General features: G+C 39.8%; 1 protein-coding gene across 1 annotated transcript in view; it reads left to right on the top strand.

Annotated features, from left to right (window-relative positions):
• Positions 1 to 260: 260 nt before the first annotated feature.
• LOC139722215 (intraflagellar transport protein 172 homolog) overlaps positions 261 to 19,280 on the top strand; it is a 107,776-nt gene continuing 88,756 nt past the window's right edge. The window contains exons 1-17 of the mRNA XM_071633526.1: positions 261 to 396; positions 3,322 to 3,465; positions 4,113 to 4,225; positions 5,826 to 6,011; positions 6,691 to 6,993; positions 7,506 to 7,629; positions 8,750 to 8,908; positions 9,817 to 9,969; positions 10,855 to 10,958; positions 11,486 to 11,684; positions 12,471 to 12,536; positions 13,278 to 13,379; positions 13,915 to 14,051; positions 14,882 to 15,074; positions 15,639 to 15,731; positions 18,043 to 18,120; positions 18,839 to 19,087. Of these exons, the coding sequence (XP_071489627.1) occupies positions 358 to 396; positions 3,322 to 3,465; positions 4,113 to 4,225; positions 5,826 to 6,011; positions 6,691 to 6,993; positions 7,506 to 7,629; positions 8,750 to 8,908; positions 9,817 to 9,969; positions 10,855 to 10,958; positions 11,486 to 11,684; positions 12,471 to 12,536; positions 13,278 to 13,379; positions 13,915 to 14,051; positions 14,882 to 15,074; positions 15,639 to 15,731; positions 18,043 to 18,120; positions 18,839 to 19,087 (2,442 nt within the window). The 5' untranslated portion in view covers positions 261 to 357. The remainder of the gene's footprint in view (positions 397 to 3,321; positions 3,466 to 4,112; positions 4,226 to 5,825; positions 6,012 to 6,690; positions 6,994 to 7,505; positions 7,630 to 8,749; positions 8,909 to 9,816; positions 9,970 to 10,854; positions 10,959 to 11,485; positions 11,685 to 12,470; positions 12,537 to 13,277; positions 13,380 to 13,914; positions 14,052 to 14,881; positions 15,075 to 15,638; positions 15,732 to 18,042; positions 18,121 to 18,838; positions 19,088 to 19,280) is intronic.

Raw genomic sequence — 19,280 nt, 5'->3', positions numbered from 1 at the left:
GTCCAAAAAAAAAATAAATCAAAAAGAGGTACCTCAGTATACAAAGAACTTGGAGATTTCCTTTCAGTAGCAGTATGCTAGAGTTATGCTAAAACATCCAATGAATGCCTAGTGTTCTACACTGTTGATGCCAACTCGAGTCTGGCAACGCGGGTGCTGTTGCAGATTATAGCGCCCTCTACAGATTGCTTATTACAGTCACATTCCTGAACCGACCGCCGACGTGCGACGTCTACGGACAAAAACTACTGAGGTCGAGACGAAGAGCTATCAAGGAGAAGACCGATTTGTCATGTGTATAAAATATTGATAATTCTGTTCTACCCGAGCTGTTTTATACTCTGAGGCAATTTCATAATGCAGCTGAAACACATGAAAACGCTGCTCCCTCCTCAGGTATGTGATTTCCATGAAATAACGGAATCGTAATCTCACTTTACATTCGTCGGTATGGACGCTATCAGGTCGTCAAGCTGCGCCGTAGGCCACCTATTCCTACATTACACAGTACAGCCAGTGACAGTGGGCATGGCAATGTCAGTTGACTCAGCTTGGTCGCTGTCGCTTTGCATAAAAGATCTAACTGTTATAGTCTCTTATAGACACTCTAACGGTTTATTAATGGACATTATATTGTATGTGTTTGTTTACAAGGGCAGATCTCTAAATTCATTGTCTAACGTGTTAACTTAAAACTATAAGTTCACGACCTCTCTGAGTCTGAGACTCATTTCTATTTCGGTTGCGTCCGACTCCAGTCTCTGTCCTACTCCTAGTATTAAGTCTAACGTTGCACAGAAAGTAAACTGTGAAAATTTCTACCCTACTCCACCATGGGGTGACTATAATGACATGCGATGTTTCGATATAATAATATGGTCATGCGTAGTCGGTGGCGTATACCGGGAGCGGGGCCACCATTTGCACCATCAATTACAACATCAAAATGCAAATAGCTCTAGTTCTCACCATGGGAGGGGGGACACCCCCTTCCCACACCCTCCCCCCGGCCGCTCGCTCTGCTCGCTTGGGTTCGGTCGCGTTCATAACATTCAGTGGAAGAATTAATACAAGAATTTTATTTAAATGATACCATGATTTAAGGCAAATTGGTCAATAATAATCTACCCTGGTAGTAGGCCTACCGGTATGGTTGGGTGTTCATAATACCGGACACCTAACGTTTTTCTATCAATAGAAACGTGAAAAATCTCACAATTTGCCTGAAATTTTACTCACGTGTGGAGAAAATACTCCGGATTCACAAGCGCGCACTGAAAATGCGATCTGAGGTACGCGCTCTTTAGATGGCGGCTTCGAACGCGTGGGGTGTCATTTTTTCCGCACTCAGTTGCCCTGCTCATTTCTACCGACCACCCTGACAATACGTATAAAGGGCACTTAAATGCGTTTTTTCGACAGGCCGCTGTTTTTTTCTAGCCGTCATTTTTTCCCCAATAATATTTGAATATATTTTGAATCCTTCGATATTACTTTTGAAGGACTGTTTGATGAATTTGACTTGATTTTCATTAGGAAACTTTTCATCGTAATTGAAATAAATTAGATGAGTTGGTTTGTTTTTTTTACATTCATTTCTCGTTTCTGCATCAACTCGTACGGTCGTAGCGGGCGACAAAATGTTTGTCATGTGTATGTGTAACGTGTGTGCACGATCGTACAAGCGGCGGTGATAATTTTGCGGTCAAAATCGTCAAATTTATTACGGAAGGATACTCTACATCTAACAACGAGTCAGCAAAGGTAGGCCTAGTTATATGTAGTTACACGATAAACCTTATTCAATTTTGCTAAATTTCATTAATTTAGAGGGAATACTTAGTTGTTTTCGCCACATTTTACTCGGTAGCGTAGCCCAGTGAAGAATCGAACACCGTTGCGCGTAGTCCCATGCGCACATTTTCTGTCTGTACGCGCAATGCCATTATGATACGCGGTCGGTCGTTATGGACCCGGTCGGTGGGTTGAACACCTACCATACTTCAAAATATTCTGCTAAACAAGTGGGACTGTTTCAAGTTGATAAAACATGTACAACATGCATCAAATTGCACCATTTACAACATCAAAATGCAAAACGTTCTCACATGGGAGGGGGAGGACATCCCCCTCCCCCCCCCCCCCCCCCTCGCTCCGTTCGCTCGTGTTCGGTCCCGTTTGTGATATTACGTTTAAGAATTAATACAAGAAATTTATTCAAAATGATACCATTTTATAGCCAAATTGTTTTACATTAATCAACATCACAATATACCCGTAATGCTACCTTGAACAAGTGGGACTGTTTCAAGTCAACAAAATGCGCAAAATCATGCATCAAATTGCACCATGTACAACATCAAAATGCAAAAAGTTCTCACAGTGGAAGGGGGAACACCCCCCTCCCCCTCGCTCGCTCCGCTTGCTCGGGCTCGGTCGCGTTCATGACATTTAGTGGAAGAATTAATACAAGAAGTTTACTCAAATGATACCATTTAAGGCAAAATGTTCAATAATAATCTACATCGAAAATATTCTGCTACCTTAAACAAGTGGGACTGTTTCAAGTCAATAAAACACGCAAAAACATACATCAAATTGCACCATTTACAACATCAAAATTCAAAAAGTTCTCAGTGGATGGGGGGGGGGGGGGGGGGGGGCACATGCCCCTCGTAGTTATGCCTCTGTGTGTAGTACAAAGGGAACCCTGGGATACTTTAACAAATAACTTAATAGAGGCTAAGCTGTAGACTAGACACTAGTAGGAAGTGAGGGTACTATTGCACCTGATTGTGCCCAGTTTTATGGCCACATCATATGATATCGGTCCCCTCTTGTTCTGCATACGGTACGTCTTCAGGCCATTGCCCACAAACCTGTATATCGTCTTCAGGCCATTGCCCACAAACCTGTATATCGTCTTCAGGCCATTGCCTATGTCGTCTTCGGGCCAGTGCAAAGTCTATGGAGGTTGAAAGCAGTCGCTGGCTATGACAAAATGAATGGCGGTGAATGGAGTGGTGGACTTTTTCACGATAATGCCCCTTTTATCTATGAATAAAATGACTCTTCCACAAAAAGGCACCTCGGCACAAACAGGGAGGATAACTCTAGATCTAATGGGCAGAGTTCCAACCAAAGCAAAGGGTAAATGTGTGAGTTGTTGAAGAATCTTAATAAGTGTCAAGTGATTTTCCATTAATGCAGTAAAACATACATGTAATTTGATATTGGTTGATTTAAAATCAAGCTGTTACGACAGCGCATCCTTTTTAGAATTAGAGTCTAGTCATTTTAATGCTGTCCTTTTATACCCAGGATGGAGCAGCCAAAATCACCGCAATGGCCTGGGCGCCAAACAACACCAAGCTGGCGGTGTGCACCGTTGACCGGGTTGTGCTTCTCTTCGACGAGCAAGGGGAGAGGAGAGACAAGTTTTCAACAAAACCACTTGACAGCAAGGTGAGAGTCTACAGTGCCAATGTGGTACCATGCCAGTATAATCGTCACATGATTGGTTATTGTTAATAATTAAGTACTGTAAAACCAAAACATTTGCGGCATGGAGCTGTTGGGAATTGGTGCTGACAGCCTTTTCAGCAGGATGAAACTTTCGCGAATTGCGGACCATGAAAAGATTGTATGAGTAGAGTATACCCTATGTGTGGACAAAAACTTTTGCAAATTGTGTTCCTCATGAAATTCACAAAAGTTTTGCGCATCAGAAAATTTCAGGTTTTGCCCTGTTTTTGATGGAAATGAAAAATGAATGAAAGAATGAATGAATGAATGAATGAATGAATGAATGAATGAATGAATGAACCCTGTAGATTTTACTATGCTTGTGGTAGATGTATGCCATAAGCAATCAAGAATTGCAAAAGTCCTGATGAGCCAGATCAATCAAATAAATCTGCCTGAATTAATTTTGTCTGTGTGATTGTGTTAAAGTTGATGCATTTTTGTGCCAGTCATGTAAAATTGAAGAGGCCATTGAATCTAGGCATACCTGTATGTTGTCACATAAATGTACACTGTACCGTTAATGATTTGATGAAAGAAAATGAACTTGTATATATTGATATCTTTTCATTTCAACCCTTGCACAGTATGGGAAGAAAAGCTACACGGTGAAGGCAATGGCTTTTTCCCCGGACTCTACCAAGATCGCTATCGGACAGACAGACAACATCATCTACATCTACAAGATCGGCGATGACTGGTCAGTTTAAACGCAGTCAGAGCGAGTCTATAATTGTGCTTTGACAGTTTCTATGCCAGCTAGTATGGTTAGAGTGGTTTGATCATTTATTTGATGAATAGAGATTTCCTGATTTCCGTAATATGAATGTGTCTCCATGACCTTCCTTTTGGACTGAGCCACACTACTGTACTGTGCCTGCATGCACCAATTTGCTAACTTTAAAGCTACGTTGTACACATGGTATGTACAGTTGTAGGTCAAATCTGGATGAATCACTGAATACTGATTTAAAAAAAAAGCCTGGGAAGTGAGACTAATAAGTACATCTGGCACACAGAGGGGTGCTGTATAAGTGCCTATCCAGACTTTTGCTTGGCCTGCAGTGACACTAATCCATTTTAGAACTATCATCTCCAAATTAGGAAACTTTCTAGTAAGCTTTTTCTGGAAAGGGAAATAAACTGCTTTCTCATTCCATCAGTGTGGTTCCATAAACTGTGAATTCAACCACTTGTGAAAGTCCCAATTTGAGATTGGTGTGTACAGGATGTCATGTGTGTGGCATATGGAGTGCATTACACTCGGTAATATAAACAAGTTGGCAAAAAAGCCATTGTTGCAGAGGCCGTGTGAGATAAAGGGACTAACCTGATGCAATTGACTTTGAATTGGTTCCATATATGGTTAACTGCTGAGTCAGGTTTGAATTTCATATTGGGAAATACTACAACTTGTGCTGGGAAGTTAACTACAACACTCAAGGACATGATATGCAGGTCGGGTGAAACACTGGAAGTTTTGACAGGTGAAATTGTGATTAATTTGTATTCTCATAAACTAAACCCCTACATGTATATGCTACTGAGAATGTATCCAGTACAAATCTATATGAGCCTAATTAATTTTTCTGCAAAATTTGAAGGTTCAATAATTGTTAACTGCTGAGTCAGGATTGAATTTCATATTCGGAAATACTACAACTTGTACTGGGAAGTGCTACAATGCTCAAGGACATGATATGCAGGTCGGGTGAAACACCGGTAGTTTTGACAGGTGAAATTGTGATTAATTTGTATTCTCATAAACTAAACCCCTGTATGCTAACTGTGAATGTAGCCAGTACAAATCATAAGCCTAATATAATTAGTTTTCCTTTTCAAAATTTGAAGGCATACTCTGACAGTAAACATCCCTTCCATTATCTCTGTCTGTCTTTCTTTTGTAATATATGATTTTTTTTTTTTTAAACAACAAAGTGATCATGATTTGCAATATATAATATAGTTTTAAACTTGCCCAGTGAATTACTTAGCATATTACTTTGAATAATAATACTGTCATCCTTATGATAGAGTGTGTATTAAACTGTATCCATGTATTCAAAATATCGCAGCTGACAACATTACGGTATACAGTACATTGGTTTTTCATATACCAGTAAACAATCGGATTGACATGATTATGTGATAGTGGAATGTCATTCGCCTATGGGCAGAACAGTTAAATATCTTTAATGCAATTGATGAAAGAAGTTGTCATACATGTATTCTGAATAATTCCAAACATTAAAGATAAACTTTTCGTAACCACCTGTGTTCCAATTTTGCTATACCCACAGGGATACCAAAAAGGTGATCTGCAACAAGTTTGTCCAGCAAAGTGCAGTGACCTGCCTCATTTGGCCACCGGACAGCAACATCGTCTTTGGGCTGGCTGACGGGAAGGTCCGTGTGGGCAACACCAAGACTAACAAGTCGTCCACCCTCTATGGGACTGACTCTTATGTAGTGTCCCTCACCCCCAAGTGAGTGGTGTCTTCCTTGTTGCAGTTGCTGTAGTTTTTTTTTTTTACATCATTATCATTATTTGATATTATTAGTGGTAGTGGTAGTCTTTCCTGTAGTAGTAGTAGTAGTAGTAGTAGTAGTAGTAGTAGTAGTAGTAGTAGTAGTAGTAGTAGTAGTAGTAATGGTAGGAGTAGTAGTAGTAGTACAGCTTGTAGTAGTAATGGTAATAGTAGTAGTATCAGTAGCAGTAGTAGTAATATGAATCCTGTGAATTCCTGTAATAGGTGCATGTTTGTTTGGTTTTTTTTTTAAACTTCCCAGATTATTATTTTTTCCCTCTTGAAGTCATTTGTTGTACTTCTTTACTCTTTCTGACTTCTTTACTAATTGTACATATTCATTGCATTGTATAATCAAATATCTTGTAGTTTATGTATTTACATATCTGTTGTAACATACTTAGAAACTTCTTTGTATGCATTTCATATTAATTATGCAATGTTTAATGTTACTCTTTTATTGTCATATTATTATCATTATTGTTATTATTATTGTTATTATTATTATTACTATTATTATTATTATTATTATTATTATTATTATTATTATTATTATTATTATAATCATCATCATCATTATTACGAAGAATATCATTATTGAAAACTTGCCTTCCTCTCTACTCCTCATCCCTGTTAGTCTGAGTGGAAAGGGAATCCTCTCGGGACACGCCGACGGCTCCATCGTTCGCTTCTTCCTGGAAGATGAGGGAACCGGGGAATCCCAGGGGAAGGTCGCCACTCACGCCTGCCCCCCTTACGCCCTGTGCTGGGCGGGCAACAGCATCGTGGCGGCCGGCTGCGACAAGCGCATCACCATCTACAGCAAGGAGGGCCGCGTCAACCAGCAGTTCGACTTCAGCCGCGACTCGGAGGAGCACGAGTTCACAGTGGCGGTCAACAACCCCAGTGGACAGTCTGTGGTCGTTGGCAGTTACAACAGGTCAGTTGAACTAGGAATTATCAGTGAGAGAGCAAAGCCATCAGAATTGTTGGTTGGGAGATGTGAGCACAACAGTGATCCAGTATTCATGAAAAACTAGAAAGTTGTGTATTCTGATCTGGTAGTCAGGTTTTTGTGTTGTTCTCAATGATCAAAAGCATATGATGAAGTGTGAAATAACATACCCACATTGAGTTTGAGTAGTCATGTTCATATTCACTTTTTAGCATCCTTTGTTGTGATGTATTGAGTGTCTGCAACCAAGAAACCAAGAGTGTTTTAATAGTATCCCATAACTGTAAGCTGATTTGTATTCAGAACTGATATAACAATACATGAAGGTCTGTAAAGTGACATTTCCTAGTTCTTGATTTGGGAGGAGAGGGAAATGTGTTTAAAGTATGGTTTAACTTGCATGCATAGAAAATAGGGTGGGAGCGTACCTATATTTAGTATATTACCTGTGAATGTACTGTATATTGTCTGTTGTTGCCTTTTTCCTCACGATGTAGACTGAGGGTCTTTAACTGGGCTCCTCGCAAGGGAATGTGGGAAGAGGCAAGGATGAAAGAGATCCCGAATCTGTACACCATCACCACGCTGGCCTGGAAGAAGGATGGCTCCCGTCTTGTGGCGGTAAGTCACGGTCGTGAGATCGCAAAACAACTTTATGACGTATACATGCAGTCTCTTTTCCAGTAAATCGAGTTTAAAGTTCTGCAAAGCTACAGCTTTTTTTCTGTTTTTGTTTAATACTTTATATTTTACCCTAAAAGGACCAGCACTATCACTAATATATTGACTGCAAATTTATTTCACTAGACCCTTTATTTCTAAGAATGATTTGCATAAATCAAAACATGCGCTCTTTTACCGCATCAACCTATCTATTAAAGCTATTGCTACGGCAAAACAATCATATGGAAGTCTTGTCAATGGCGCACGTACATGTAACACAATTTCATTCTGTGCACGGTTCTGCGGTCTGCACTCGGTGCACAGCCTACTGCCGTGTAAACATGTATGTGGCAAAACAATGTATTTCATGGAGATACATTGCTTTGCCAAGTTCATGTACAACTTGGGTTGAGAAGGGGCAAGCATATTGCTGCTTACGTTGTTTTGCCAATAATATTATAACAATTCCATTTGGGAGGGGACGTATTATCTCATTAACAGACTGCGTTCTGATTTCAAGATTTTTTTCAGACTTTCATTACACAACAACAAACCAAAATATTTGACAAAGTTGGTTTTCATTAATTTTAGACATACGTTGTTTTGCCATCTCAAGTCCTTCATTGTTTCATCCATTTTGTGAGGGACCCCAGCCCTGCCTTGCTAGAGATAGAGGCTGTGAAGGATACTGTAACTGTGCCTTGGAAGGCTACTGTATAGTGCAAGCAGCCCCTCAACTATCTACTAGCACCAAGTGTCTCAGAGAGTTGAAATTTGCAATGCAATGTCCAGGAGACAAAAATAACCAAACTGCTATTTAGTGACCAAATTTTCCTATGCAAAAAGTGCAAATGAGAGGAACCCATAATATCAATCATTCCATTGAAAACATATCAAGTGGATGCTATGTCATCTATTTTTGAATTATTTATCACATTCATTCTCTAAAATAAAAAAAATAAAAAATCATAGACCTCCCTCTATCACACAAGACTCATGGAGCTGAATGTTGAAATCTCTTTAAACAGGATTGTGCTTGAATAATGGCTTTCATTCTTTTATTATTATTTTCCTCCAGGGCACACTGTGTGGTGGGGTTGAGCTCTTTGACTGCTGCCTCCGGCGCTCCATCTACAAGAACAAGTTTGAGATGACCTACGTTGGCCTCAGCCAGGTCATCGTCAAGAACCTTTCATCAGGCACCAGAGTGGTGCTCAAGTCTCACTATGGCTACGAGGTAATTGACGCTGTTCAAACATGACCACAAACAGTGATACCAGTCTGCAAATTACACAGTCATACAATTTAAAGAGTTTAATATGAAACTACATTCCACTTGTATGTGGTTTGTCCAAAGCTTTAGACACAAAGATTAAGAAAGCCCATTGAATTTTTGACATTCACATTTCTACAAATCTGTAGATATTGCCATTGGCTGTAAAAGTCTACATGAATTTGAGCTGCAAAAAAGTTAAAAAGAAAACAATGAAACAGAGGGACAGCATGTTTGATTGTATTTCTCTCTCTCCCACGGTTTCTAGGTATATCTTTACCGTTTCTTTCCTTGTTTACGCTACTGACAGATTGAATGGAGCCAGAGGGGTGATGGGAAGAGGATGGAATAAAAGGATTAAATCAATTTGTCTATTTTTAATGTATTGTTTGAAATGCACAAGTGTCTTTATTTGTATGTATGTTTTAGGGGTTTTTTTGAGATACTTTACACTGTGTGCATGTATCATTAAACTGTGTACTGTAGTGTGATATCATGTGTATTATTTGACCCTGTGGAGGGCAAATTTCTGTATTTTTAACAGACAATATTGAAATGAAGAGTGTGAATGCAGAAGCAGATATAAGCCATTTTCAGTGTTTTTCTTTTAATACGGTCATCATCAAAAAGAGAAGAATAACATCTTGTCAATGATGCTGCACTTGTCACACAACAAGAATTATTTGTGAAGGTATTAAAATGATCACATATATGTTGATAATTTTCTTTGTGTGTTTTTTTTTTAACAGATTTAGTCTCAATTACCTCAAGTTGCTGAATATGGATGTATTGGTTTTTGCCTGTACACGTAAACTCTTCAAATATTCTTGAATCTGTCATCTGGAAACTTGATTTTGCTCTCTGTGTCATAGATTGATGAGGTGCACATCCTGGGCAAAGACCGGTATCTGGTGGCCCACACCACCGACACCCTCCTCCTCGGAGACCTCAGCTCCAACAAACTCAGCGAGGTGCCCTGGCAGAACACCGGTGGCAATGAGAAGTTCTTTTTTGAGAACGAGAATGTGAGTGTTGGAGAACTTGTGATTTCAGCCACTCAGTTTGAACCTGTCAGTAGATTGAGTGTAGATGTTGTGTTGTTATGATATGACAGTGTCCGTCAATGTCTGTCAATATTCTGCATATTTTTTTTTTTTTGGGGGGGGGTAAATATCATTTGTAACAAGGGAAATGTATGTCATCTCATCAGCAATTATTATGTCAAATTAGATGTCATTACATGGCAACAAGTGAGCCACAACAATAGTGTTGTATCCCATGTGAATCAATCTTATTTTGCAACTTGTCTATAGTGTGAAACACTTGACTTCATAGAGTTTACTATTTAACCAGTTTTTATCACAAATGTTTATAAAACAGCTGCTCATAGATTTTAATGCTAGTTACTGCGAACATTGATGTATCCATGCAATTATCTGGTCATCTGCAATTGTATGTATTATCCATCTACCAATCCATTCATGGATTGTGTAAAGGATGGGATGATATAAGCTTTAAAAGAAATGTGTGATTGCCTTAAAAAAAAAGGGTAAAAGGTCATGAAACACAACCATCAATTGCTCTTTGTATAATCTTTATTGTTCTGTTTGTGTGTGTGTGTTTGTTTGTTTGTTTTTTTGTCGTATTGTTATGTTGTTGTTCTTTTGGGGGTTTTTTTGAGGGGGGTGACGATCCAGTGTTGAATAAGTGTTTGTTTCACATTCTAATTTTCATGAGAGGGTGCAAGAATGTTACAGGCACTCCCTGCTCATTTGTCCTACAGATGAATATTTTCTTGACACGCACTCTTCGTGTTACTCATGCCACGAGTGTGTTGTATGTCTATTTCAGTAAGCTTGTACATCTGTTTCTGTGTGTAAAGTTAATGTCTGTCAAAACATTCTAAACAGGTGTGTATGATCTTCAATGCCGGAGAGCTCTCCCTCGTGGAGTACGGAGCCAATGAGATTCTTGGTTGTGTGAGGACAGAGTTCATGAACCCTCACCTTATCAGGTCAGTTATTAGTATCTATTCTTTTTTTCTAGTATTTACACATTTGAAGGTCAATGAGTCATTTGCTTGAAGGCTCTTAATATTTGGTGGAAGATTATAAATTATCATCAGTGTGCACTCCTCTTGGCTATTTGAGATCTCCTTTTTGTTTATGCACCATATACTTATGCCATCAGAATTTAGACAGAACTGAGGGATGATGCCACCATTCCCTGACATTTCACAGGCTATTGGGTCAAAATAGTTTTTTGACCACAGAACATAAAAGGCACTGTTTTCTTTGATATCATGTAGATTATGATTGCATCTACAAAGTGTAGATGTGATGTAGCCGTGTATAGCAATAGTGATAGAAATCATAGTTATGAACAAAAGAGTCATAGCGTGCCTTGAAAGGGTTGATTTCTCCTAGTAAGATATATGGGATTTGGTAAGTGAATCTTTTTCCGAGTATACAAAGTGTGTTCAGGTTAGTTATCTGTGGTCCCATGAATACGTATCCATGTTGCTTCTGTTTGCTCCTGTAGTGTGCGCCTGAATGAGCGTAAGCAGCTCAACGTGGAGGACAACAAGAAGATGGCCTACCTGGTCGATCTCAAGACCATCGCCATCGTCGACCTCGTCTTTGGCTTCAACATCGCCACGCTGGCCCATGACTCCAAGGTGGACTGGCTGGAGATGAACGAGACTGGACGGAAGCTGCTCTATAGGGATAAAAAACTCAGAGTGAGTCTCCGCTTTTTCTTTCACTTTGGTTACTGCCAAAGCTGAAATTTCTCCCCAAGGCGATTTTTAGCACTAGGTGTAGAATAATGAATTTTGCAAGTCTCTATGTGTACAGAATCAAAGATATAAAAGGATATGACATAATATGATCAGCTTGGATGTGCATGCTTGTGATTTCACCCTAGATTCATCTCCCACAAAATGTGTGCAAATTTTCACTTTACGGAACTTCACATCTGACCGTCTCTTGTGGAATGACATTGGCGATGGTGACCAACATCGGTGTTGGTATTAGGATCCAAGGCTTGGGCTTAATTTCCACAAATAGCACTGTACGGTAATTACAGTTGCCATGCCACCAGATTTGTGTCTGTTAATGACACCCTCTCATTTGATCAGTAGGATCCATCATCTTTCACTCAACTGATACTTACTACAGATGTATAAATTGCTGAATGAATGTAATATGATTCTTGTACTTCAGTCTTTAGAGATAATGCAGAATTGTCTCTTCATTGTTGGCACTTCCTATGCCTTAGATTCTGCTGTTGTGACAGCCACATTGTTACCAGCAACCTGAGTAGACATTGTGGCTACAAAAGCACATTGCCCAAGTATATATTCATCAGGAAAGATCTGGCCCCAAGATCTCTTGTGTATGTAGAACCTCGACCACTAAACCACAGTGCTCCCAAACATCATCTTTTCTTTTGTTTTTGTGTTGTTAATATGTAACGTTGAGGCTCACTTGGTTGGAAATTAACTCCTTGATTTTTCTCTTTCCAGCTTCATCTCTTTGATGTCGACACTCAGCTGAAGACCACCATCCTTAACTACTCCAGCTATGTTCAGGTGAGAGAAAGAGATCAAGGACTTTGTCCTCTGATCATTTCAGCACCTCAAAACCTTTCGTTCTTGGTATGGAATGTACATCTTTGTTTATACAATCATTCTTGTGCCAAATGAAATGGCTTGAAGTCCATTGAACTATGACTTGGCAAAGAGGTGTATGCAAGCGAAACTACTCATTTCAAAATGTTTCAAAGAGTTTCGGTGAGAAAATTGTTACACCTTTTTGCCAAGATGCAGCAGTGTAATGTTTATGGGGGGTCTCATTATCAACTCATCTTGATCATATTTTGAGGGTGTCCAGTATTTGAGGGAACAGAACTAATTTGATAGCTGCCATTGGCTTTCCGCCCTCCTTTTTTTTTCTTCAATATCATGGCAATACCCACTACAGTTGACACTGCATGTACTTATATCTTTATCCCTCACCATCCCTTCCTCCTCCTCCTCTTCCTCCTCCTCCTCATCTTCCTCCTCCTCCTCCTCTTCCTCCTCCTCCTCCTCTTCTTCCTCCTGTTCCTCCTCCTTCTCCTTCTTTGTCATCTTCTTCTTCTTCTTCTTCCTCTTCTTCTTTTTCACTGTATTGTGGCAATTCTCATAGTTGCCAATGTGTTATCTATATCTCACAGGCCTCCTCCCGTCCCCTTCTTCTTCATTTTTCGGGTTGAGTATATCCCAACTTAGCGCAAGATCATGATCAACAAATATTCAAATAACATTTGTGTGTTTCTTTTGTATCCACAGTGGGTGCCCCAGAGCGATGTGGTGGTCGCCCAAAACAGGGGCAACTTGTGTGTGTGGTACAACATCGATCATCCGGAGAGAGTCACCATGTTTCCAATGAAGGTAAGAAATCCTTAATCTCCAGTGCCATGACATAAAGATGTTGGTGATGAATTACAGTTCATGGCATGACAAACAGCCCATGCTCAGACTTTGTCATTCACTAACATAATGAAAGATGCTGATATTTTGTCAGGAATTCACAACCTTGTAATTTTCATTTGAGATGTTCTCTTCCATTGTGAAATTTTTCTACTATGGAAAACAGGTATGAAATCGCAAGTGCAAATTGTTGCTTTGTATGAATAGGAAGGTAGACGAAAATCATTTGAGTTGGAAGTTTGTTTTCTGTACTATTTTCTGTCAAGTAACTTAACTAGAAAACCATAATCAGATCCAGACACGTTGCAAAACAGCTGATGTGTGATATGTGCACATAGGGCTGTCATTTTTTCTTGCATCCCCTATGACATATCAAGTAACTTTTGAAAATCATGATCACATCCAGAATTGTTATAAAACAGCCGACACGTGAAATGTGCATGTGGGGCTGTCATGTATTAATCCATGATGTACCCCCCTTTGCCGCATTGCACAGGGCGACATCGTCGACCTGGAGAGGGCTGACGGCAAGACCGAGGTCATCGTCAACGAGGGTGTCACCACGGTGTCCTACACCCTGGACGAGGGACTGATCGAGTTTGGCACGGCCATCGACGACGGAGACTTCGCAAGGTAATCTCATGTTACTGTCAGTCAAAAGCTGTCATCTCAGTCGTGAATATTGGCAATTCTGCTTCTCACTGCGTATCTTACAGTGGAAACAGAGAGTAGATTTAAGTGGTTAGATGTGTTAAATCTGAACAAAATCAGGAACTTGTAAAGAGAAACAAGAACTTATAGTCTTCCAGAGTGTATTTGTACATTTAAGCTTTAGGTTATGAATGTAGCAAATGAGAAGCTTTTGAAAATTCCCAGAAATGTGTGAAGACAGCAAAGTGATCATACAAAGTAGATTTTTACATTTTTTTGCTCTACTTTACAAAACACTAACAGTAAAGAAGAGAAGATTAAAAAAAAGATCAGCGCCAGGAATGTTAGTGATGTGATTGAGCAATGGTAACTTTAAGAGAAACAATAAATGCAGGTGACACTTTCATCGGCGCAGTTTCCAAGCAGACTATGTCAAACTACTCACAAATCGTGAAGATATCGAAGATGTATGTCATCGGCCCAAAAATATCTTGTCAAAATTCATCTTGGTCACAGATACACTAAAGCAAAACCGCAGAAGGATTTCCAGGTGACAGTTTTTGGGGGGATGATGGACCTTGAGATACTGCTTCAAGTAAAGATTAGAGTTAGGGTTAGGTTTGGAGTTAGAGTTTGGTGTAGGGTTGGGATTAGGTTCAGGATTAGGATTAGGGTTAGGGTCAGGGGAAGAGTCTGGGGTATTTGCCCAGGGGGTAAGTGCCCTAGACCCGAAGAATCATATCATTTGCTCTTCATTTTGTAATAATTTTTTATTCTCTCCTGCCTCATTCGTCGTTGTTGACCCATCTCAGAGCCGTGGCCTTCCTGGAGACCCTAGAGATGACCAGCGAGACGGAGGCCATGTGGAAGACCTTGGCTAAGCTCTCCCTTGGGGCCAAGCAGCTCCACATTGCCGAGCGATGCTTCGCTGCCCTGGGCGACGTCTCCAGGGCGCGCTACCTGCGCAAAATCAACAAACGGGCTAACGAAATCACCAAGGAGACCGTGAGTGTCAATTTTGGATGAACCGACGAAGCATTGCCATCATTTTCTTCTTTTCGTCTCATTCATTAAAACCTCTCAACAGAAACAACATGGCAATCTTTTCAGGAATATCATAGAGTAGTATACAAGAACCTTGCTGTGTTCTGTACCTTCATTTCAGTTGTTGTCCTTTTTCTTGTTAAGTAACGTAGCCAGGCAAATGCAAAGACTTCACTGTGTATGTGGTAATTGAAACTGTATTTGATATTGCTTCATCAGACCCTAAAATGGGCAAATAATGCCAACCCCTCATGATTTGCCCCAGGTTACAAGCAATAGTCATCAAATGGTATCAATGAGGCACATTGTGCCATATAAAGAAGAAGACCTTATATTTCTTTATGTAGTATCACAGAGCAATGGACTGAGTGTAAACTGGATGACATGAGACAAAGGTCAGTGAAGAGAAAACTTGCTGAAATAATGTATGCCAAGTTGGTCAGTATTGTGGTGTCAAAATTTTGCAGGGCCTAACCTGAGTTTTTGATGGTTTCATTTCTGGTCTTCTGTCCACTCTGCATTCAGGGAGAAGATGGCATGAATCACTACAGCACTCGGGCAAAGCTCGCTGTACTCAACAAGGAGTTCTGGGAGGCAGAGACTATCTATCTGGAGCAGGTGATTCTGTCATAAAGACATTATATGTGACACTGCACCTCAAAACAAACAAAAAGTCGCCAGACATGAATTTTTAGTTAAGACCATATTCTGAAAGAGCAGACTTTAAGCTTTAAAATGATGTATAACTCAAATCAAATGGACTCTCCTAACCTATCTACATATTGGAAAGAAAGCACAAACTCAGGAAAAGTGTGAACTGAGAAAAGAGGCTCTGAAGTACAGTGTCTACTCAAGCGCTTAATCTTTACCAAACTGTGCTGGCTGTGCGATGAATGGGACAAAAAAAAGGAAGTAAATCACCAGAGTAACAACAATGAAGGGATTATCAGATTAAACTGAAATTAAGCATGCTTCATTAACACATTCTGTCCATAATTAATGCCAACTTTCAAAGCAGTAGCACTATCCTTTCAAAAGTTATTAGAGTTGAAAGTGAAGAGTGTGGACAAGGTTTTTCAGATATGAAAAAGGGATTCTAAAGACACACCTAATCACACTATTCTACCAAATATGTTCGAGATAAACTGCTTAAAAAAACACACTTTCCTGCCCATTTTATGATACCAAATTTTCGCATAATGTAAAAGAAGACCCGCTCTTTCAGAAAATATGAAAAAGTCAAGTTCGGCTAGGTTGACCCATTTCACTTATTTTCAGTCCTCACGCAAAATCAGTGTGTGCGACTTTATGTTCGTTTTGAGGTGCACGGTCACATATGCTGTATACGCCATATATTTCGCGAGTCTAAATTTTTGTGAAACGGGAATTCCCGGCAATTTCACGAATGGTTAAATTCGCGATCGTGGAGTCCTGTACTGAATGGAGAGATGTATACACGTACGTCACATTCATATTGGCATTAGAGTCAATATTTTTCGTGTGTTTTTAATTTCGCGAGTAGCAGCTGACTCGTGAAATTCGCGAAATATTCTGCGTATACAGTAATCTATTCATTTTGGTCAGTTGTCAGGGCAGAAATTTATGTAATGTCGTTTGCCTTGAAACACGTAATTGCCGGTTGAGAATGTAAGGGCATTAAGTGACCACTAGACCCACAGTGTTCAAGACAACTTAACGCCCTTCTCATTCTCAACCGATGAAATTATCCCTGAGAAAAAAATGGATCCATCATTGGTGTAAACAACCAATCAGGCTGCTGTACTTTTATAGGCTAGAATTAAACATTGACATTTCATTATGTAAACAATAAGAGGGTCTTGTAGCTGTGCTACTCCTTTACCTGGAAATTGAATTGTTTTGTCTCCATACATTCAGCAGAGATGCCATTTGTTACAATTTGCAGTATTTTGTACTTTTTTGCCAAAAATTCTGCAGGTTTCATGGAAAACACTGTTCTCCCCTAATTGTAATGATACATGTGTCCATTGTAGGAAAGGTAAAAAGATACTGCACTGTATTTTACCATTAAAAAAAATGTGTCTTTTTCAGCCTTCAGAATACGGCATTGCTGTGTATTGTGTTGGCATTCCTGAATCAGACCCTGTATGGGAGGAGTGATAGAATCTTGTAGTCTGCCCGCTCTTCGGAAATTCCCCTTGTTCTTCTCTATTTCTCTACTTACTTTGTTCCTGTTGAAATTATCAAATAGTAGGAGTTTGAAGATGAAACATATTTTCTCAAAACTGAGATTTATCAGCTACAATCACTCATCACTCAGCTATCAACCTCAATAAGCACTGATAAAATTGATGCATAATAAATGATAATAAATTGATATAAAAATGATAGTAATAAAGTTAATCAAATATTTACTGGTAGAGGAATCTAGTGGAAAATTATAAAACTTACTACTTTTCTCTTTGTCGTATCGATGTTAAGTCTGTGTCTACTGACTATTTCTATATGTTTGATATGATGATCTACATAAATACTGATCAGTGATTGGTCATAATACAATCACATGACTAATGTAGCGAGGATCAAAATCATATATATTGTGAGCAGTGACATCACTTCAAGTAGTATGATTCCAAACTTTGCCTGGCTGCTGACTGGGCTAGAATGAAATGATGTGTAATTGATCATGTAGACCATAGTATAACAAATATTGCCTTGTCTATCAGTGGAATAGATTATAATGCTTTGCAGTCCCTTGGGAATTATATTTCCATGAGGCAATATTTTCCCATGACTGCCCTACACACTTTTGTAAAATACATGTAAGATCCCTGGGGGAAATAATTATAACTCCGTCAGGGATGTCAAGTGTTATATTACACACCTCTACAAAGGCAATATCTGTATAATATTGACCTGTCTGTTCATCCCTCCATTCCTTCTGTGGTAGAATGCTATTGATGAGGCTATGGAGATGTACCAGGAGCTTCACAAGTGGGATGAGGCCATTTCTGTTGCCCAGGGCAAGGTGAGTTTGGGAAGAACTTCAGTCCGAGTCCCACTAGTCTTAAATCCTTTGAACGAATATTTTATTGTATTTAATTGGCAATTATGTTTTTTTTTTACACTGCGCATAAGGCTGCTAAGTCTTCCTGATTCGGCAGGAGGCTCCATGACAAAATGTGAAAATATATCTCTTGATGGTCCAATAAAAGCTCGTACGAGAGCCTCCCTGCTTTGTGAATCATTGTCACTCGTTGAGATTCATGTAACCTTTTGTGTGCTTTGAGTGCTGATTGAGTCAGAAAACACTGTATCAATTTTTCAAGCTTTTTCAGCAAAGTTCAGTAATCTATCCAGTAATCCATCCAGACTCTCTAAAAATGCACTCCAGGTTGTGTGCCATTTGATGAACAAAGCTCGGGGTTAAAAAACAAACAAGTTACAATTCAAAGGTTTGATTGCAAAACGGTGTAAGTGCCATTATCAATCATTTTAAAGCTTAACTAACATCAGATAGAGCAAAATAAAACCTTTCCAGTGATACCTCCCTTGATTCATAACAAAGAATTTTCTTAACGTTACCATAAAAACAATCCCATATTTTCTTATTACTTCCTTTGTTGTATTGTTTTGTTTTGTTTTTGTTTGTTTGTTTTTTTTAGCAGGTTTAATTGCTAATATCTCAAATTGACATGAACAGATTTTGTGATCAAGCTCATGATTGTTTTTCTAAACATGGGCAGGGACACCCCGAGCTGGAGAGCCTGAAGCGTAACTACTACCAGTGGCTGATGGATACGCGGCAGGAGGAGAAGGCTGGCGAGCTGAAGGAGAACGAGGGCGACAGTCACGCCGCCATCGCCCTCTACATGAAGGCCGGCATGCCAAGCCGGGCGGCGCGGCTGGTGACGAGCAGCGAGGAGCTGATGGAGAACCGCGACCTGGTCCAACGCATCGCGGCCACGCTCATCAAGGGCGAGTTCTTCGAGAGGGTGAGTCTTTCGCCCCTACCACCACCCCCTAAATTGGGGGCCCCTGTGGCACAGTGGCTAAGACTCCTGATTTTCATCTGGAGGTTCAGAGTGCGAATCCCGTCGAGTGCCTATACGTCCTTGGATGATATTTTTTACTAAACATGTCCCTCTTTACCCACTTATCCTATTGAGGATGAACTGATTACGTGCA

The sequence above is a fragment of the Diadema antillarum genome, unplaced genomic scaffold (genome assembly GCF_040938485.1).
Source record: "Diadema antillarum isolate AM-2024a unplaced genomic scaffold, OU_Dant_1.0 scf00000161, whole genome shotgun sequence".
Lineage (NCBI taxonomy): Eukaryota > Metazoa > Echinodermata > Echinoidea > Diadematoida > Diadematidae > Diadema > Diadema antillarum.
Note: the sequence above shows the minus strand (reverse complement) of the source record. Positions and strands in the feature narration are given on the sequence as shown.